The following is a 20,953-nucleotide window of genomic DNA, read 5'->3' as shown; positions in this document are numbered from 1 at the left end:
AGTAAATGCCGCCATCTAGCGGTCAATTTGTGTACAGTGTATGTCAATAGTCGAGTCGTGTTGACCCAGAGCCGTCAAGTTGCAATATCATTTTACAACAGTAGGTGATAGTATTTAGTCACACAATGCGGTGCTATTCTAGGCTGTTTGGTATCGATCCGATTACCAAGTAACAATATCAACTATTATGGGTGGCTGATACTGCAAACTATAGTATCAGTCCAATACCAAGGAACAATATTAACATTGTAACAGAACAAGCAACACAAAACTCTATAAGATAACTGAAAAATATCGATCCTATTACGCTACTATGACCCAATACTGATACTACCATTGGTATCGTTGCTATCGATATTTGAATAGCCCTCAACGTCGACGCCTCCCGCCCCCTTTGCTGATGCGGGCAAGTCATGCGGCCTACTCCAGTGTTTGGATTCGGGATTTGTTGGACCGCAGGCGGGGCAGACATGGCGGACAAGTGGGAAGTGTGTGTATAACCTCTGAAGAACCATGCAGCTGACTTAAATATTCAGCAACTTCCATTCGCTCGTGTGCAGCTTGGACTCAAAATTGGCGGCTTTGCACTTCCTCCGTCCGGGAGACATGGAGCTCTCTTCCGAGGGAGAGGCGGAACACAGGTGAGTGCTAACTGGGAATACGATGACCATCCTTGTCAGCAGGTACATAAGAAATACGTTAACTGGAAATAGGTCTTCTTTGGAGATGGTTTTATGAAGTTAGCTTGCTAACAACCTGTCATGCTAACTTAGCTGCTAGGCTAGGCTAACCTACCTATTCGACAACTTGTTAACATTAATAAGGCGATGTTCACTATTAAAATAAATTTAAACATCAGTCAATATTGCTAAATAAAAAACAAAAGCTGTACTTGGTCGATAATGTCATTGTAATCATTAAAAAGAAGACGCTTCCTTGACGTAGCTATGATGTGTTGACAGCTAGCTAGCTGTCAGTAATTTGACAGTTCTCGTCTCGTTGACATGTTTACATTTGTCATTTATGCTTAAGGCAAATCATTTTGGTCCCGGTATTGGTCCCTGGGGTATACCACAAAAAAGTAGTTTTTCTTAAAATGAAGAAAGCCACACTTCCCACAATGTCGAGTGAAGACAATACTGGTCCTGTGTTTATATGTAATTGGATGTATGGCTACTACTATTGTTAGGAACTAAGTACTGGTCAGACCTGCCTGGTACACACACACACACACACACACACACACACACACACACACACACACACACACACACACACACACACATACTGAGATAAAGTTCTGATAGTAATGTTTGTCAAGTAAACACAGTAATGCTAATGGCCAGGCATCACTCGGCACACACCCTAGCATTAAAATAATGTGTTCATCTTTAACAACAGCTGTCTCTGCTGTCCACCATGTTATGGTGCCTTTTACATGTTCTATTATGTAGAACATGACAGCACATTACAACTGCGGTTCCGGTCAGCCTTCTTGCACGGGTGATCAGCATCTATCTTCATGAAAGACGGTATAAAACATTGAAACCACTTGGTCTACTTTCACTCTCAAAGAAAGTAAATGAACTGTAGCGTTTCTGCGCTAGGCCTCATCTGGAGGACAGGCGGTTAAAGAGCGTGTCAGCTGATCCGCATGACCAGTGTTAATTACCCAGCACTTCAGGATGGCATCAGGCGCTCGTGATAGCTGATAAGAGACATTTGATTGTTGCTGTTATTAAACACAGGGCCTCCTCACAGCCTTCATTATGCTGACTTCAGCCAAAAAGCAGGAAGTGCTGTAGATATGAGCCAGCTACAGTTACACATGTGTGTGTGTGTGTGTGTGTGTGTGTGTGTGCAAAGTGGCTATGCTGTGTTTTATTGTTGCCGACATACTAAAAAATCAATGCAAAACCTGATGGGAGTAGGAGACATTGAATGTGAATGTAGCTCGTTCAGGGATTTGAGCAATCATTATTATCTCATTATAGTTGCTAGGTAAAATAAGACAAAGCCTGTTTATGACCCTCTAAACACACTTTTAAACATTAGAGCCCTCGAGACATAAAATAACACCCCTATAGTCACCTTTACACTCTTATTACCCAATATAGTAGACATAAAAGAAAATAAGACAAAACCTCTTTATGCCCCTCTAAATACACTTTTAAACATTAGAGTCCTCTTGACATAAAATGACACCCCTATAGTCACCTTTCCACTCTTTATTACCCAATACAGTAGACATAAAAGAAAATAAGACAAAACCTGTTTATGACCCTCTAAATACACTTTTAAACATTAGAGCCCTCTAGACATGAAATAACACCCCTATAGTCACCTTTCCACTCTTATTACCCAATATAGTAGACATGAAAGAAAATAAGACACAACCTGTTTATGACCGTCTAAATACACTTTTAAACATTAGAGCCCTCTTTACATAAAATAACACCCCTATAGTCACCTTTCCACTCCTATTATCCAATATAGTAGACATAAATGAAAATAAGACAAAACCTGTTTATGACCCTCTAAATACAATTTTAAACATTAGAGCCCTCTTGACATAAAATAACACTCCTATAGTCACCTTTCCAATCTTATTACCCAATATAGTAGACATAAAAGAAAATAAGACAAAACCTGTTTATGACCCTCTAAATACACTTTTAAACATTAGAGCCCTCTTGCTAGGGAAAGGGGGAGCGACTAAATTCCTGGAATTCTATTTGACTTGACATGTGTCATGAATCTGCTAATGCCAGCACTTCTTCCACGTCCTTCCTCATTGCGAGACTTCCTCTTCTCATCTTGTTACCCCCCACCCCCACCCCACCCATCTCAGGCGGGAGCTGTGGAAGCTGTTGTCCAGCCTGAAGACCACAGTGGAGGGCCTCCTGTCCACAAACAACCCCAACGTCTGGTCCCGCTACGGTGGCCTGCAGCGCCTCCACAAGGACATGAACAACATTCTCAGCCACGGACTGAAGAACGAGCAGGTCAGAGTTTAACATCACATCTTCCAGTGTTTGACGATGAAACCAGTTTAGCGTGTCAAAGTAAATACCGCGTGTTGATCTTCTTTGGATGGAACACGTTAATAACTTGCTTTCTTGCAGGCCAACGCGAGGGAAAGCGTAGTATGCGTCTTAGTCATGTACTGTGTTATGTGGTACTCGGCAGGTGTACTACAAGCAGAGAGACTACTGGCCGTTTGTGTGGTGTGTTCGCCGCATCCGCCCTCACCTCGCTTCCCATGTTGAACAGGTACGGGCGCCGCATAAAGAGGGGTGCCACCTGCCCCCGTGACAGTCTTTTTCACCGTCTGTCCGTAGTTCAGCCAGTTGGAGCCGGTACTGAGCAGCAGGGTGCAGAGCGCCGGTGAGAGCTACAAGGCTGAACGCTGGTTGCTTCACAGCCTGCAGGTCCACATGCTGTCAGCGCAGCTCAAACCTCTCCTCAGGCACGTGGGGCACACCAGAAAGTACTACCACGGTAGGTTGGGACAGGTCACCGGGTTGAGTCCATGGTGTTTTGTAATCACTTTTGGGGTTTTTCCAGATGAGGCCTTCCTGCTCAGTGAGCCGCACGTCACCGCCATGTTCCAGTGTCTGGAAGCCGTGGAGCAGAATAACCCCAAACTACTGGCCCAGATAGACACAGTCGGGGTGGGTGTCTGGTCCAGATGGGCTGCCTTCACTTTAGAAGACCATTTGTTCATGACTTTGCCTCCTTCACCCTGCAGCTGTCCCCTCTGAAGAACCCGCCGTGCCTCGGCCTGTTGAAGAGCCAGAGCCTGTGTGTGTTGCCGGGGGCTGGCGGGGCGTGGAGACGTGCCGACTCGGCACCGGCACAAGAGTCTCTGAACCGGAGGCTCACTACGTCCCACTGCTCTCTCCGAGATGTGACTGCCCCCACCGGCACCGCCAGCGGGGACATGGCAGCGGGCGGATCCCCAAACAGCAACAGCACGAGTAAGGAAGGGTGGCTCATTCCTCAGGGGTTCCTCGCGGGTGACCAATGATACCATCCTGCCCTCAAACTAGGACAGCACTTTGGACCGACAACACTTACCCTCTAAATACACTTTTAAACATTGGAGCCCTCTACACATAAAATAACACCCCTATAGTCACCTTTACACTCCTATTACCCAATATAGTAGACGTAAAAGAAAATAAGACAACACCTGTTTATGATCCTCTAAATGCACTTTTAAACATTAGAGCCCTCTAGACATAAAATAACACCCCTATAGTCACCTTTACACTCCTATTACCCAATATAGTAGACGTAAAAGAAAATAAGACAAAACCTGTTTATGATCCTCTAAATACACTTTTAAACATTAGAGCCCTCTAGACATAAAATAACACCCCTATAGTCACCTTTACACTCCTATTACCCAATATAATAGACATAAAAGAAAATAAGACAAAACCTGTTTATGACCGTCTAAATACACTTTTAAACATTAGAGGCCTCTAGACATAAAATAACACCCCTATAGTCACCTTTACACTCCTATTACCCAATATAGTAGACATAAAAGAAAATAAGACATAACCTGTCTCTGACCCTCTAAATACACTTTTAAACATTAGAGCCCTCTAGACATAAAATAACACCCCTATAGTGACCTTTCCACTCCTATTACCCAATATATGGAATGTAAGGTATCCTGCTTTTAAACTGGCAATATCTGTTGTAGATTCTACCTCATCGGCCAGCAGTTTGGGTGCTCCCTGGGTGTGCGTGACCAGTCCTGAGGAGACCCCCCCTCCCGGCCACGCTTCCATACCCTCCATCTCTCTGTCCGAGTCCCCCTCTCCCTCCTCCCCTCAGCCCGACACGGGCGATTCGGGCGACTGTGACTATGACGACGGTCCCGAGTACCTGGCCATCGGGAACCTGGGCCAACGCAGTCGCCGCAGCACCCAGAGTTCCACGCAGAGCAGCGATCCCAGCGAGAGCAAGGACCCGTCCATGCTGGGGGGATCTCAGGCTCCCCCCGCGCCCAGGCGCTCGTCTTTTTCCGAGGGGCAGAGAGGGCCTGGCCGAGGCGCCCGGGGACACACCCGGGGACACACCCGTTCCTTTTCCGACACGGGCCTTACCCAAAAACTCAGGAAAGGTGAGTAAACTAAAACTGGGGCAACAGCGCCTCTTCTGGTGGCAGCCAAGTAGTGCAAGTCATTCCTTCTTTAAAGGCAATGATGAACTAACCCAAAACTGCTCCATTAACACTTGATTTTTCTTCTTTGGTTGATGCTCTCCCGTCTCCTCTTCCTCTTTTTTCCTCCGTTGGTGCGAAGGAACGGCGCACCGGAAAATCACCATAATCATAGAGGATCCGGTAGCAGGTTGGCAGTGCAGTTCCGCTGTACTCCCATCACTTCACCCCGTTTTCCCGATTTTTAATTTCCACCGCATGCGGATGCCTTTCCTGCCATCCCTCATATCGAGCCGCATTCGTGCCCCATTTTTGTTTTTGTGTTTGTTTATTTGAGTCACATTAGAAGTTTGAAGATGTTGAAGGAAGCCAGAGCTTTGTAATGATTTTATTGGTAATGGTTAAATTTGTTCACTTCCTGCTTTCTGTAATACTTTTTTTTTTTTGTTTTTTTTAATTGTAAGATTCAGATTAAGAACATCTTCCATGCATTCACCGTAGTATCCAAGATCAGCTTCCATGTTGTGTCTGCATGCAGTGGGATGGACTGTAGCCACGCCTCTTTTTAAAGGCACGGCGCACAGTTAGAGCAAACTTGGGCCGAGGTATGGCTCATCTTCACGCTTTACTCCCCAGAATCGACCGGCGGCGACGACGACTGCTGCATGAAGGACTACAACCCGTTCTCACCTCAGCGCAGCGACGGCAGCACGCCGACTTCCCGTTACATGGATTCTCGTGAGTTGTCACGTATCTCATTCTGCATGCGGAGGGGGGGGAAGTATGATGTTCTTCTTGGCCTGCGTTGCCAATAAGCCAAAGTTGGCAACCCTCCGCTACTTGATCGGGGTCGGATTTCAACGCCGTTCATGGTGTTTGCTTCAGATGGGTCTCAGCATAGCCGCGCTTCAGATGGTTTGTTCAGGAAGCCGTCCGAGGGCCAGAGCCTCATCAGCTACCTGTCGGAGCAGGACTTTGGCAGTTGCGCTGACCTCGAAAAGGTACTTTATATCACTTGATGCCGACTCCGTTTTGTGACGCAAACGCTCTAAAACCTTCTCGTGTCTGCGTCCGCGTAGGAGAACGCTCACTTCAGCATCTGCGAGTCGCTCATCGCGGCCATCGAGCTGATGAAGTACAACTTGCAGCATCAGCAGCAGGAGGGCGAGGAGGAGGGAGACAGCGACTCGGAGATTCAGCAGCTGAAGCAGAAGATCCGCCTGCGGAGGCAGCAGATCCGCCGCAGCCGCCTGCCGCCCTGCACGGCCCCCCAGCACCGTAAGATGGCGTTCGCTTTGTTTGACGTGCTACAGTTAACATTCTGCTAGCTAAGAATGTAACGGGAATATTATTCATTCATTCATTTTCTACCGCTTTTTCCTCACGAGAGGCGGGGTACACCCTGGACTGGTGGCCAGCCAATCACAGGGCACATATAGACAAACAACCATTCACACTCACATTCATAGCTATGGACAATTTGGAGTCGCTAATTATCCTAGCATGTTTTTGGAATGTGGGAGGAAACCGGAGTACCCGGAGAAAACCCACGCATGCACTGGGAGAACATACAAACTCCACACAGAGATGGCCGAGGGTGGAATTGAACCCTGGTCTCCTAGCTGTGAGCTCTGCGCACTAACAACAGGAATATTAAATGGATGCATTTTTTTGGTGGCTTAATACTGCCATGCTTTTATTTTGAAGCTGCGAGTCAATGCTTTGCAACACATGTTGACGTAAACAGAGCCATTTTGGGTCTAAATAATGAAGTGGCGTCGATTAGCATCACCGCTAGATAAAGTGCCAGATTGTTGCCGATTGAATTTGATTGAGTTGGTCACATACCACCAAAGCAGCAACTCAACTATTTTGTTGTTCTTTTAGTTTTCCACTCAACCGACAGCGGGGGCTCCAGGAGGAGCTCCCAGTCCTCCCTTCACGGCCTGTCTGACTCCGACTCCGCTGAGGAGGTGGAGGAGTGTGAGCTACAAGGTAAAAAAAAAAAAAAAAGACTAATGGAAGTGGATTTTCCCACAGGAAGTGTCTGTGTATGCATCTGCATTCATAACCCAATCACCACATTGCCTTTATGCCGCTAACGTAACATGTCTGCCGTCAATCATTTACCATGCAACGTGCAAATACAAAAGGTGCTAAGCTTTATCAGTCCCTAGCTAGCAATTACAGGGCCATAACAGTTTGATAGGGCGTGTTTAATCTCGGCCATTTGTGTGCTATGGTTTCATATTTTGCTATGAATAAAATGTTTGTTTCTGTGAATTCAGTTCTGAGTCTAAAAAGGAAGTTTAGCTGTTAGCCTCATGGGGATGTGCTCAGATGCCATGTCACACATTAAAACTGGCTTCTTCTGGAACGTTCCACCACCTGTTGTATACCTGAAAACATAAACCTACATCATATTTTTGTGGTTAAAGCATAGAAAACGTTAAGATTATTAAATAACACCCCTATAGCCATCTATATATAATTACTCAACCTAAGCTAAGCTACGTCAGACGTGGTGTTGCACCCCGGGCCCCAGGTGAGGGTGTTCTCTGCACACGTCCTGTGTGTTTGCACACCTTCAGTCTTTCTTTGTGTTGTTTGGTGACGCTGGTGCTGAGTGTTAGTTTCTGTTTCTCAGATGGCTGTGAGGGTCAGTCCCTGCTGGCGATCTCTCAGAATGGCCTCTCCCTGTCACTTGCCTCCCTTTTCTCAGGTATCTGCTGGGTGGCTCTTAGAAGGGGGCGGGGTCCCGCACAGAGCTTGACTCCAAACTGAGAAGTCTGTTTTTTTTTTAATTGTCCTTCCTGAGAAACACGATTTACTTCACTTCTAATTGCCTCCCTGCAACACATAACAGCTGGTCAAAGAGTAGGTAACACTTTACAGTAAGGTACGCAAAATTACAGAACTAACCTAACCCCAACCACTACTCTTCAGTAACTACTCTAAATGTATGCGCCTTAGTCATTAGTTGCTCATGACTTCCCCAGTAACTACTCTAAATGTATGTCTTAGTCATTAGTTCATCAGTAACTACTCTAAATGTATGTGCCTTAGTCATTAGTTTCTCATGACTTCCCCAGTAACTACTCTAAATGTATGTCTTAGTCATTAGTTCATCAGTAACTACTCTAAATGTATGTGCCTTAGTCATTAGTTCCTTATGACTTCCCCAGTAACTACTCTAAATGTATGTGCCTTAGTCATTAGTTCATCAGTAACTACTCTAAATGTATGTGCCTTAGTCATTAGTTTCTCATGACTTCCCCAGTAACTACTCTAAATGTATGTCTTAGTCATTAGTTCATCAGTAACTACTCTAAATGTATGTGCCTTAGTCATTAGTTCCTCATGACTTCCCCAGTAACTACTCTAAATGTATGTGCCTTAGTCATTAGTTCCTCATGACTTCCCCAGTAACTACTCTAAATGTATGTCTTAGTCATTAGTTCACCAGTAACTACTCTAAATGTATGTGCCTTAGTCATTAGTTCCTCATGACTTCCCCAGTAACTACTCTAAATGTATGTGCCTTAGTCATTAGTTCCTCATGACTTCCCCAGTAACTACTCTAAATGTATGTCTTAGTCATTAGTTCATCAGTAACTACTCTAAATGTATGTGCCTTAGTCATTAGTTCCTCATGACTCCCTCAGTAACTACTCTAAATGTATGTCTTAGTCATTAGTTCATCAGTAACTACTCTAAATGTATGTGCCTTAGTCATTAGTTCCTCATGACTTCCTCAGTAACTACTCTAAATGTATGTCTTAGTCATAAGTTCATCAGTAACTACTCTAAATGTATGTGTCTTAGTCATTAGTTGATCAGTAACTACTCTAAAAGTATGAACCTTAGCCACTAGTTCCTCAGTAACTACTCTAAATGTATGTGCCCTAGTCATTAGTTGTTCAGTACCTACTCTAAATGTATGCAACATAGTCATTAGTTCCTCAGTAACTACTCTAAATGTATGTGACAGTCATTAGTTGTTCATTAACTACTCTAAATGTATGTGTCTTAGTCATTAGTTGTTCAGTAACTACTCTAAATGTATGCAACAGTCATTAGTTGTTCAGCAACTACTCTAAATGTATGCACCTTAGTCATTAGTTGATCAGTAACTACTCTAAATGTATGTGCGTTAGTTGCTCGGTAACTACTCTAAATGTATGTGCCATAGTCATTAGTTGTTCGGTAACCACTCTAAATGTATGTGCCATAGTCATTAGTTGTTCGGTAACTACTCTAAATTTATGTGTCTTAGTCATGAGTTCCTCATGACGTCCTCAGTAACTACTCTAAATGCATGTGCCTTAGTCATTAGTTGCTCTGTAACAACTCTAAATGTATGTCTTAGTCACTTGTTGCTCAGTAACTACTCTAAATGTATGTGCCCTAGTCATGAGTTCCTCAGTAACTACTCTAAATGTATGTAGTTCCTCATTAGTTCTTCATGCGTTTGTCAGTAACTTCTGTGTTTTTGTGTACCTTTTATAGTAAAGTGATAAATATCAGTTTACCCTCCATATTCATACAAGGGAATATCCTGGGAAGGGATTTCAAATTTTCAATTTGGAGTGGAGCCCGCCGTCTGCCTGTGTTGGTGTTGGTGTTGGTGTTGAGGTGTTCTTGGATGGTGCTGGTGCCTGTGTGACGATTGTTTAGCTTCATAGTCGTCTGTACTTCCTGTTCATCCATATCGATATCCTGCTTAGCAAGAGAATGATGTCATTGATTGCATTCCCGCTCCTTACCCATCCTCACCTCTAACTGCTTCTTATGTCATTGCCTCTTCTACGTCCTCTACATAGCAATACATGGCGAGATAGCAGTACATGGCTGTAGCACGATATAGATATATAGTTTTATATTTTGCTTTGTGTGCTGCTTAGCTTTAGTCGGCATGGTCATGTGACACATGGTGAACTACTAACACCCCCCACTGATTGATTGCTGCTGATACTCGGAGTATGGACACCTTTGAACGTCAGCTCTCCTACGCTGCGATGATGATGATGATGATGATGATGATGATGATGCTGTGTTCCTGTGTGTGTGTGTTCTAGAAGCAGACATCAAGCGTAGTGTAAGCTCCAGCAGCAGGTCATTTCTGAGCTCAGAGTCCATGTAAGTACTTCCTGTATGTCACCGGACACTTCTTTAGGTACACATGCAAATATTAGTACTCCCACAAACCAACAGGACCTTCTCAACCCAAGTACACCTCGCTCACGGTGTAACCAAAACACAATGGAACTGCTTTCTCACAAACATACAGGCAAAACAATACCATTTTATGCACATTCATATCCCACATGGCATGCTGGGAAGCCCACATGCACACTTCAGTAAGTTACCCAGCATACCTTGCAGGTCATACATTTATGTAAAAGTGTATTGATTTGCATGGATATTATTGTGTATATGCTTTGCATGTTATTTGGAGTGAGATGATCACTTCCTGTTGTGTTGGGGGGGTGGGGGTTGGGGGGGTCTGCATCAGTAATGTAATTTCTCCTTTTTTTCAGCTCCACCTCCTTCCTCCAGTCCAACTCAGCCGAGTCGGTCGCCATGGGTTTGCTCCGACAGTTTGAGGGCATGCAGCTCCCCGCCGCCTCCGAGCTCGACTGGCTGGTTCCCGAGCAGGACGCCCCACAGAAGGTCCACCCTCCCGCTCGCCCCCCCGACGGAGCCCGCGAGCGCCAATCCTGAACATGCTTTTTGTTTGCCGTCTCTCAGCTGCTGCCCATCCCCGACTCTCTGCCCATCTCCCCCGATGACGGAGAGCACGCAGACGTTTACAAGCTACGGATTCGCGTACGCGGGAACCTGGAGTGGGCGCCGCCACGGCCGCAGATCATCTTCAACATTCACCCGCCACCCAAGTACGGCAGCGGCGGCTTTTACCCACCTTTCACTTTCACGTAGGGCAGGCTGTCCATCTTTACACCCAGAAAGATGAAAGGATGCTAGGCTACTTCCATATTTGTCAGCCGCACGGTGGACAAGTGGTTAGCAGGCCACACAGCTTGGAGACCCCGGTTTTGACATGTTAGCTTCATTAGCCACTCCAAATTGGCCATAGGTATGAATGTGAGTGTGAATGGTTGTTTGACTATATGTGCCCTGTGATTGGCTGGCGACCAGTCCAGGGTGTACCCCGCCTCTCGCCCCAAGACAGCTGGGATAGGCTCCAGCATAGCCCCACCCTAGTGAGGATAAGCGGCATAGAAAACGGATGGATGGGAATACTGCATGTCCTCTTTCTTCTTAAATAATCTTTGTACATTTTATTTTTAGGAATATTTTGGCTTTATTTCCATAATAATTTAACTTTTCTCCAACCTAGTTTTCCATAAATTATAATTAATTTAGTTTTGTTTGTTTGTCATGATTTTACAACTTAAAACAAAAGTACATATATAATTATAAAATATTTAGACTCATAATATTACATAACGTGTGTATTCTTGTATAATTGGGTCATTTTTTTCTCGTTTTAATGCGATTTTTCTCTTCATATTTTGATTTTATTCTCGGAAAATTCCAGCAGTTTTTTCCCCTTTTTTGTAAATGTTCTTGTCACATGAATGACTTTCTTCCCATCATATTTGGATTTTATTCTCTGAAGATTAGAACTCTTTGCCCAGGCTACTTTTACAAAAATGACAACTTAACAAAAAGACATATTTTTATATATAATAATAATAATAATATTTCAACCCTATGATGTGATGTCTTCTCCCAGGAGGAAGATAATAGTGGCTAAACAGAATTACCGCTGTGCTGGCTGCGGCACCCGTGTGGACCCAGGTACCTTACCATACTGACCTAGCCCCGCCCCCTTCACACATCTCCCCAGCGAGTGACTCTCCCTTTCCTTTCTGACACAGACTACATCAAGCGACTGCGCTACTGCGAGTACATTGGCCGGTACTTCTGCCAGTGCTGCCACGAGAACGCCCAGGCTGTTGTTCCCGGCCGCATCCTGATGAAGTGGGACTTCGGCAAATACTACGTCAGCAACTTTGCCCGGGACTTGCTGAGCAAGATCGCCGGTGACCCGCTCTTCAACCCCAACGACATCAACAGCGGCCTCTACAGGAAGGTGAAAGCGCTGGAGTCTGTCCGGGTGAGTGCGTTGTCATTCTGCATCCATCCATCCGTCATCCATTCATCCATCCATCCATCATAATCCATCCATCCATCATCATCCATTCATCCATCTATCCATCCGTCATCCATCCATCATCCATCCATCCATCCATCCATCATCCATCAGTCCACCATCCATCCTCATCATCCATCCATCCTCCACCATCCATCCATCTATCTGTCCATCCATCCATCCATCATCATCCATCCATCCATCCGTCATCCATCCATCATCAGCCGTCATTCATCCGTCATCCATTCATTCATCCATCCGTCATCCATCCGTCATCCATCCATCCATCATCCATCTGTCATTCATCCATCCATCATCATCCATTCATCCATCCATCCATCATAATCCATCCATCTATCCGTCATCCATCCATCGTCATCCATTCATCCATCTATCCATCCGTCATCCACCATCATCCATCCGTCATCCATCCATCCTCCACCATCCATCCATCTATCTGTCCATCCATCCAGCCATCAGTCCACCATCCATCCATTCATTCATCCATCCGTCATCCATCCATCCGTCATCTATCCATCCGTCATCCATCCATCCATCATCCACCATCATCCATCCGTCATCCATCCATCCGTCATCCATCCATCAGTCCACCATCCATCCTCATCATCCATCCATCCTCCATCATCCATCCATCAGTCCACATCCATGCCATCAGTCCACCATCCATCCATCTGTCATCCATCCATCCATCCATCCATCATCATCCATTCATCCATCCATCATCCATCTGTCATCCATCCATCCACGTGTACTCGTTGCCGGGAGAATGCATCCATCTTGTATTCCAATGTTTCTGACTAATACGTGGCTGTAGTCAACCACCCAACGGGATCCTTTATGAATCTTTCAGAAGTTGTGCGATCATTTTTTTGGTTGATATCAGCCCGATATCTGATATCTATATGGTCTTGGGACGCCCCTGGCAAGTACTGTAAATATTTGGCATGTAAAGTGAAGCTCGTTTATTTAATGACCAATTTAATTACTAATTAATTATTAATTTCTGCTCTTTTTTTAGGTTTTAAGGACACAACTCTTCCATATGAAAAACCTCTTCAAGACGTGTCGCTTTGCAAAGGAGTAAGCATCCTGCCACGCTCGCCATCGTTGCGGCCATATTGGACCACACCTCACTTCCTGTCTTGCTTCCTGTCAGGGTTCTGGAGCACTTGGACAGCCTTCCGGGTCACCTGACCGAGGACCTCCACCTGTTCTCCCTGAACGACCTCACGTCCGTGCGCAGCGGGGAGCTGGCCCCCCGAATGAAGGAGCTGCTGAAGCGGGGCACCATGCACGTAGCGGGCTGTGTGGTAAGACTCGCTGACTCCGCCCACGGAGTCCAACCCCCCCCCGCCCCATGTTTCTCGCTCATCGCCGTCTCGTGTCCTGCAGCTGTGCCAGGCCAAAGGCTTCGTGTGCGAGTTCTGCGGCAACGAAAAAGACATCATCTTCCCCTTCCAACTGAGCAAGTGCCAGCGCTGCGAAGGTGAGCCGTCTTCGCCGGTAGCGGGCCTCGGTGGCCTACAGTTGCCCCCCCGCCGCCGCCGCCGCTCCGCTCCCGTTATCTGGAGAGACTGGAAGATCTCCAAGCCGCGGCGGCTGGCCAGGGCCCTCTGGAAGGACCGACGTGAGGGGGAGGGCGGGGAAGGCGGGGAGGAGGTTTTACAATCAGATGAGGGCGGCGACGGAGATGAATCCACGGACAAAAGTGAAGTGAAGCCGGGAAAGGGGGGAATATTTTGGAGTTTCTCTCCCGGGAAGTTGGTGAAAGCTTTCTCCTGGCATCAAGGAACCGAGGACGAGCAGGAGGTGACTGGAGGGAGCGAGTCTGAGAGGGAAGAAGCGAAGGAAAGCGATCAAGGAAGCAAGGAAGGAAGTGAGGTTTGCAGCAAGGAAAGGTCAAAGAGTGAGGAAAGTGAGGACGGGCGAGCAAAGCGGGTCACTTTACTTCAAATCCTCAATTTGGAGCGACTGAAGAAGAGCCTGGCCAAGAGCGACAGCGAGACGTGCAGCAGCCAGGACAGTCTGGATGAGCGGGGACCAGTACCAGGACCAGGACCAGGACCGGGGAGGAAGCAGTCCTGGTTAGCCGGCTTAGCCAAGACCTTCGCCAAAGGAGCCTCTGAGGACGATGCCAGGGAGGAAGCATCGTCTGATGCTGGAGGCGGGACTTTGGAGTCAGAAGCTGAAAAAGAGGCGGGGCTGACGGAGAAAATGCCCAAACCGACGGCGGTGGTCTCCTCACAGCTGAGCGAGACCGACGAGCAAGCGGATGTGCTTCCCGTTCAGACCAACTGGCGTTCTCGCAAGACGCGCAGAGCTCGCAGACTCACCAGAGGCCGGCACACGGACGGGGGGGAGGATGCGTTGTGACGGGGGTGGGGGATGCGGTGTGATGAGGGGTTTGGGGGGGCGGGATGCGGTGTGACGGGGACTACCCAGGGGCCAGTTGTGGCCAATGATTGGCCCCTTGCACATGACTCAAAATAGAGTATACCAAAAATACCATCATTTTAGTAGCAGATACTTGAAATAGTACAAAAACACCAAAATATTAAACAAACAAAAAACACAATTTTTTTGGGTAAATTAGCTTGTGGAAAAACTGATTATTAGGATGTCTCCATCTGTTTGGCCAGCCTTGGTGTTAGCATGGCGAGGCCTGCAAACTGTTAGCATGATCCAAGCTGTTAGCATGGCGAAGCCTCCAAGCTGTCAGCATGGTGATGCCGCCAAGCTGTTGGCATGATGAAGCCTCCAAGCTGTTAGCATGGCGAAGCCTGCAAGCTGTTAGCATGGCGAAGCCTGCAAGCTGTTAGCATGGCGAAGCCTGCAAGCTGTTAGCATGATCCCAGCAGTTAGCATGGCGACGCTGCCAAGCTGTTAGCATGGCAAAGCCTCTAAACTGTTAGCATGTTCCAAGCTGTTAGAATGGCAAAGCCTCCAAACTGTTAGCATGGCGAAGCCTCCAAGCTGTTAGCATGGTGACGCTGCCAAGCTATTAGCATGGTGATGCCGCCAAGCTGTTAGCATGATGAAGCCTCCAAGCTGTTAGCATGGCGAAGCCTACAAGCTGTTAGCATGGCAAAAAGTCCATTCAGCTTATTATTGTTTCCAAATGGACCGTACCACATCGGATCAGAACTAGTTATATGAACTAGTTAGAATATTAAATAAAGATAACAGAAATGGAAAACCACAGCTGTAGTTCTTCTAGATTCAGGTCAAAATATGAAGATTTTTCCAATATTATGAAGACAAAAAATTCAATTTTAATAGCATAGAGTTGGAATATTTTTTAATATTAGGAGAAAAAATCAAACAAAACAAAATGAAGTTGTCATTTTTAGTAAAGTAGGTTGTGGAAAAGGTTCTAATATGGGATAAAAGTCCTAATAAAAGGAAAAGTTGATAGGATTCATCTGCTCTTCCACCTGCTGCATCCCGTTTCCCTGGAATATATCCAACTTTGGGAGCATATCTTAGGGAAATATCCAAGTGGTGCTCGCATTCTGCAAGTTCGTCAGTGCGTGAGAAAGTTTGGACGCCCCTGCTGGGCAAATATTCATTTAGCGGGAAATGCCACATCATCACCGCAGATGGGATCCTTTCCATCCCAACGATGGAGGGTCATGCTGGAAGCTAACCCAGGATGTTAATAAAGATCCAGGATGTCATTCCTTGCCGCCTGTTGGATTCATTGATCCGCATGATCCTTTTTGGACTGCTGGGGGGTCTGAACTTTCTTCAGTCGGTCTGGTCTAGCCTTGGACTGGATGTGGTCCGGACTTGAAGATGATGGTGCAGGACAAGTGTTGTTTTGATTGTGTTGGTTAGCTTCTTTTCGCTCTTTGGGTTGTCTGGTGGTGGTGCTTCTTCTTCTTCTAACCCCCCCCCCCCAAATGTTAGGGAATGTCGTGCGGGTGCTCCCTTGCTTGGACTCTGCACAGAGGGTGGATGGTTGTGTCAGAGCGGTAGTTTGCTGTGGTGGCTGGCTTCCTTCAGGTGGAGATCATGCTAACGTCAACATAAAAGCATAGCATGAAGTTGAAATATTATCATTAGTCCCATCGGTACATTTTTGGGGAGGGGAAAGTCCACCAGCCTTGCTGTTAGCATGGTGAAGCCTTCAAACTGTTAGCATGGTGAAGCCTTCAAACTGTTAGCATGGCGAAGCCTTCAAACTGTTAGCATGGCGAAGACTCCAAGCTGTTAACATGATCCAAGCTGTTAGCATGGTGAAGCCTGCAAACTGTTAGCATGATCCAAGCTGTTAGCATGGCGAAGCCTCCAAACTGTTAGCATGATCCAAGCAGTTAGCATGGCGAAGCCTCCAAGCTGTTAGCATAGCGAAGCCTCTAAGCTGTTAGCATGGTGACAACTCCAAACTGTTAGTATGGCGAACCCTCCAAGCTGTTAGCATGATGAAGCCTCCAAGCTGTTAGCGTGATCCAAGCTGTTAGCATGGTGAAGCCTCCAAAGTGTTAGCATGGCAAATCCTCCAAACTGTTAACATGGCGAAGCCTCCAAACTGTTAGCATGATCCAAGCTGTTAGCATGGCGAAGCCTGCAAACTGTTAGCATGATCCAAGCAGTTAGCATGGCGAACCCTCCAAGCCGTTAGCATGACGAAGCCTCCAAGCTGTTTGCATGATGAAGCCTCCAAGCCGTTAGCATGATGAAGCCGCCAAGCCGTTAGCATGATGAAGCCGCCAAGCCGTTAGCATGATGAAGCCTTCCATTCCATTCCAACCAGCTCATCGGTGAAGCCATGTTGTTTTTACGTTGAATGTTTACGTTTGAAGTGTCATGTCAGCAATAAACACTTTGATGTTGGAATTGTTTCCTTGCCAAGTTGCTTGCGTGTATGAAAGGAGGATATGAACAGGAAGTTGCGTAATGGTTCCGCGTCTGAACCCGTGGAAGGCGTGGTCTGCCTCTGCTTTAGTCCCGGCCGCCTCACCCACCTGTGGCCTCTTTCTCTTCTCCCTCGCTGCTTTCCCATTGCACGTCTTTTATAGCACCTGGCTCGCTGTGATTGGTTGCCGCCGTTACCCCCCCCCCCCCCCTCCCGGAGGCAAACCGGTCGGACCGGTTCTCATGTGATGTTTGCTCCCTCTGTTGTGTTGTTCCACCCTCACCTCCTTTTATGGTCTCTTCCCAGAGTGCCACGCGTGTTACCACCGCGCCTGCTTCAAGGCTAGCAGCGACTGTCCTCGATGTCGGCGGCTGGCGGAGCGGCGAGAGATGATGGCGCGCAGGAACATGGAGGAGCAAGAAGACGAGGGTGGCGGGACGTAGCGTGGAGGCAAGAAGACGAAGAGCACAATGTGATTGCTGTGTTTGACTAACTGCTGTTTCCTGTTAGCACCTTTCACTTAGCACTGGAGGACCTGTCCACTGGGGGGGGGGGGGGGGGGGTGTCATGTCACGTCACGTAGACCCGTGTCCATCATTCCTCTAGCATGGAAGCCATGTTGCAGCTCCGCACAACAGAACGCCAAAGATTGGTCACTTTTATTGGCACTTAACGTCTCTCCTCTCCACTTCCTCTGCCAACCTCAGTAATGATCCGGAGTGCATGAGAAAGTGAAAAAGCAAAGCGGTCATTTACTGAGACGGGTTGATTAAGCAGTATTTTAAGTACTTCAAATGCAGCTACTGCCATCTTGTGGCGTTAACAGGAACCACATCAGGGAGGTTGCCTACAGCCGCAGCTAACTGGAGGCGCTTGTTGGAGCTTTTTGGAAATATTGCTTTTTTATGTAAAAAAAAAAATATTTTATGACTGATTTTCAATGTACATTCTTGCTAATGACTTTTATTGGCGTATTTTAGGCCGTTAGCCGCAGAGGCACTCGCTACATGCGGCATGCAGGGCTAGCATAGCAGCCTTAAACCACAGCGCTGGGCTGAACTTAGGGCCAGGTTAATGCTAAAGCTAGTGCTAAAGCTAGTGCTAAAGCTAGGCGGATGTCACGGCTAGCCTGGTCTTGAGATGGAACCTTTGCAGCACTTCAACTTTTTTATTCCACGTGGACTGATAGGCTTGCCGGACAAATCCCAGTGATGTCTGGGAGGGGGGGCAGGCATGCCCCCCCTCTGCTGGGACACTTAGTACCTCGGCATCCATTGCAGCCCTGCGTCCAAACACTCCAGTGGCCTCCATCTTGGCTTGGCTTGTACTCCCCGTCTCATTTTGCAGCTGCGCTTCCAGGCTTTAATTGTAAGCGTTAACGAGCGACCAAGTCCCTAACACGCACACACCAACGTTCTTCTACTGCTCAGCACCCACTTTGGTGCCTTCAAAGTGTTAACCCTTTAAATGCACTGCACACACATTTATTTCTTCCTTTGACGCACATTGAAGTTGTTATGGAAATGATGATTAGCATTTGTCTTATTTTCTTATGGAATTCTATTGACAATAAAAGACTGGCCAGACTGTTCATGATGGATATTAGTCTATATATATATATATATAGATATAGATATATAGATATATAATCTGTATATATAGATATACTAGTCTAAACTCTTTTTAGCTGTTAGCCCATCACTACACTTCTGTTAGCATGACAACAATGATTAAAAACAGGCACACTTATTTATTTATCACTATTTTGGGGATGGATGATGGATGGGTGGGTGGATGGTTGGTTGGATGGGTGGTTGGGTGGATGGTTGGATGGGTGGTTGGTTGGATGGGTGGGTGGGTGGATGCATGGATGGATGGATGGATGGTTGGTTGGGTGGATGGGTAGGTGGATGTATCGTTGGATGGATGATGGATGGTTGGGTGGATGGATGGATGGATGGATGGGTGGGTGGGTGGATGGATGGATGGTTGGTTGGGTGGGTGGATGGGTAGGTGGATGTATCGTTGGATGGATGATGGATGGTTGGGTGGATGGATGGATGGATGGTTGGGTGGGTGGGTGGATGGATGGTTGGGTGGATGGATGGATGGGTGGATGCATGGATGGGTGGATGCAAGGGTGGATGGATGGATGGTTGGTTGGGTGGATGGGTAGGTGGATGGATGGTTGGATGGATGGTTGGGAGGATGGATGGTTGGTTGGTCGGGTGGATGGATGCTAGATGGATAGATGGTTGGGTGGATGGGTGGGTGGATGGATGGATGGATGGATGGATGGATGGTTGGTTGGGTGGATGGATGGTTGGTTGGTTGGTTGGATGGGTGGATGGATGGATGGTTGGTTGGGTGGGTGGATGGGTAGGTGGATGTATCGTTGGATGGATGATGGATGGTTGGGTGGATGGATGGATGGTTGTGTGGGTGGGTGGATGGATGGTTGGGTGGATGGGTGGATGGATGGATGGGTGGATGCAAGGGTGGATGGATGGATGGATGGATGGTTGGTTGGGTGGATGGGTAGGTGGATGGATGGTTGGATGGATGGTTGGGAGGATGGATGGTTGGTTGGTCGGGTGGATGGATGCTAGATGGATAGATGGTTGGGTGGATGGATGGGTGGGTGGATGGATGGATGGATGGTTGGTTGGGTGGATGGATGGTTGGTTGGTTGGTTGGATGGGTGGATGGATGGATGGATTGTTGGGTGGATGGATGATGGATGGTTGGATGGGTGGATGGGGGGATGGGTGGATGGATTGGTCTCCATGGAGGAAGATCTCGTTGAAGAAGCAGCATGCTTTGGATGAAACGGACGAATGAAGCGGCTCGTGCTCTCACGCGGCGTTGTAGGAGCTGACCCACATGATGATGATGGTGAGGAAGCAGACGGATATGAAGAGGACGTAGATGCCAAACAGGAAGCGGTCTATGATGAAGCCCACCCGCATCCACTCCCCGCAGCTCGCGCCGACCCCCAGCTCTTGCTCCACCCGCAGGCGGATGGCCCGCAGGTCCCGGCCCAGCCTCCTCAGCTCCCGTAGGGCCTCGTCCTCCTTTCCCGGCGCCCTGGCGGCCATTTCTGTGGCGCAGGAGGAGGATGGGCGTCATTGAACACGCTTCCTTTGTCTTCGTAAACCTTCTTACCCAACGTGGCAGGATTTTGGATGACCCCGTCCGGTTGCTCGGCCTTTGGAGGAAGCAGCACCAGGCGGCCTACGACGTGGAGGACCATCACTCGGATCCACCGTGGAACCGGTGAGTAGCGAGAGGAACCGTGCAGGAGGTTGGTGATGACCACCGTCTCCAGCAGGCTTGCCACCATCAGAGCCAAGCAGAGGGACAGGAACACATCTGTCATGGCGACACGTACGCACGTCACATCTTCTTCAACCATGAGGGGCAAACCGGCCCTCCCCGGGGCACAAGCACGCAAATAATGTCACACAAGTCAAATAGTTACCATCATAAAGTAGGAGTTTAGCATTAAAAAAGGATAAATATTTTAAAATTATAAAGTCATAATACCACATTTTAAAAATAGGAATAAAGTTGTAATATTGTAAGAAAAAAATTAAGAAAAAATATTTGAAGAAAACAGAAAAGTCAACATACATGAAAAAGTGAAAGATTTTAATTTAAAAAGATTTTAAACCATTTTGGGAGTGATATTTATGAATAAAATATTACTAAAGTT

The 20,953-nt window shown here is 47.1% G+C and overlaps 2 protein-coding genes across 4 annotated transcripts; one reads left to right on the top strand and one right to left on the bottom strand.

The window, feature by feature from the left end:
• The first annotated feature begins 377 nt into the window (after window positions 1-377).
• Window positions 378-17,797, top strand: rubcn (rubicon autophagy regulator). 3 transcript variants are annotated; one of them, XM_058073176.2, is made up of 22 exons: window positions 378-641; window positions 2,852-3,005; window positions 3,190-3,273; window positions 3,342-3,501; window positions 3,568-3,674; window positions 3,752-3,980; window positions 4,718-5,140; window positions 5,322-5,369; window positions 5,816-5,917; window positions 6,065-6,180; window positions 6,259-6,457; window positions 7,067-7,174; window positions 7,827-7,901; window positions 10,258-10,318; window positions 10,720-10,852; window positions 10,931-11,076; window positions 11,940-12,004; window positions 12,085-12,323; window positions 13,399-13,460; window positions 13,537-13,690; window positions 13,773-13,866; window positions 17,545-17,797. In XM_058073176.2, exons 1-22 carry the CDS (start codon window positions 607-609, stop codon window positions 17,679-17,681), a joined length of 2,931 nt encoding a protein of 976 aa, XP_057929159.2. In that variant the 5' UTR covers window positions 378-606; the 3' UTR covers window positions 17,682-17,797. The 3 variants fall into 3 exon arrangements, with proteins under 3 accessions (XP_057929159.2, XP_057929160.2, XP_057929161.2); XM_058073177.2 differs by lacking the exon at window positions 5,322-5,369; XM_058073178.2 differs by lacking the exon at window positions 7,827-7,901.
• Window positions 17,798-19,967: 2,170 nt separating this feature from the next.
• Window positions 19,968-20,792, bottom strand: LOC144898369 (5-hydroxytryptamine receptor 3A-like). The gene is made up of 2 exons (XM_078790278.1): window positions 20,404-20,792; window positions 19,968-20,338 (listed from the first exon to the last, which is right to left on the bottom strand). Exons 1-2 carry the CDS (start codon window positions 20,651-20,653, stop codon window positions 20,094-20,096), a joined length of 495 nt encoding a protein of 164 aa, XP_078646404.1. The 5' UTR covers window positions 20,654-20,792; the 3' UTR covers window positions 19,968-20,093.
• Between the last annotated feature and the right edge of the window lie 161 nt (window positions 20,793-20,953).

The sequence above is a fragment of the Doryrhamphus excisus genome, linkage group LG4, assembly GCF_037039965.1.
Source record: "Doryrhamphus excisus strain RoL-2023G ecotype Guam linkage group LG4, RoL_Dexc_Guam_v1.1, whole genome shotgun sequence".
Classification (NCBI taxonomy): domain Eukaryota; kingdom Metazoa; phylum Chordata; class Actinopteri; order Syngnathiformes; family Syngnathidae; genus Doryrhamphus; species Doryrhamphus excisus.
Note: the sequence above shows the minus strand (reverse complement) of the source record. Positions and strands in the feature narration are given on the sequence as shown.

Excerpts from the sequence above, each read along its gene's own strand:
- rubcn (XM_058073176.2), top strand. The coding sequence starts at position 607 with ATGGAGCTCTCTTCCGAGGGAGAGGCGGAACACAG. Across the intron at positions 6,181-6,258 it reads GTTGCGCTGACCTCGAAAAG|GAGAACGCTCACTTCAGCAT; the intron begins GTACTTTATATC and ends GCGTCCGCGTAG. Across the intron at positions 13,461-13,536 it reads ACGTGTCGCTTTGCAAAGGA|GGTTCTGGAGCACTTGGACA; the intron begins GTAAGCATCCTG and ends GCTTCCTGTCAG.
- LOC144898369 (XM_078790278.1), bottom strand. The coding sequence starts at position 20,653 with ATGGTTGAAGAAGATGTGACGTGCGTACGTGTCGCCATGACAGATGTG. Across the intron at positions 20,339-20,403 it reads CCAAAATCCTGCCACGTTGG|AAATGGCCGCCAGGGCGCCG; the intron begins GTAAGAAGGTTT and ends CCTGCGCCACAG.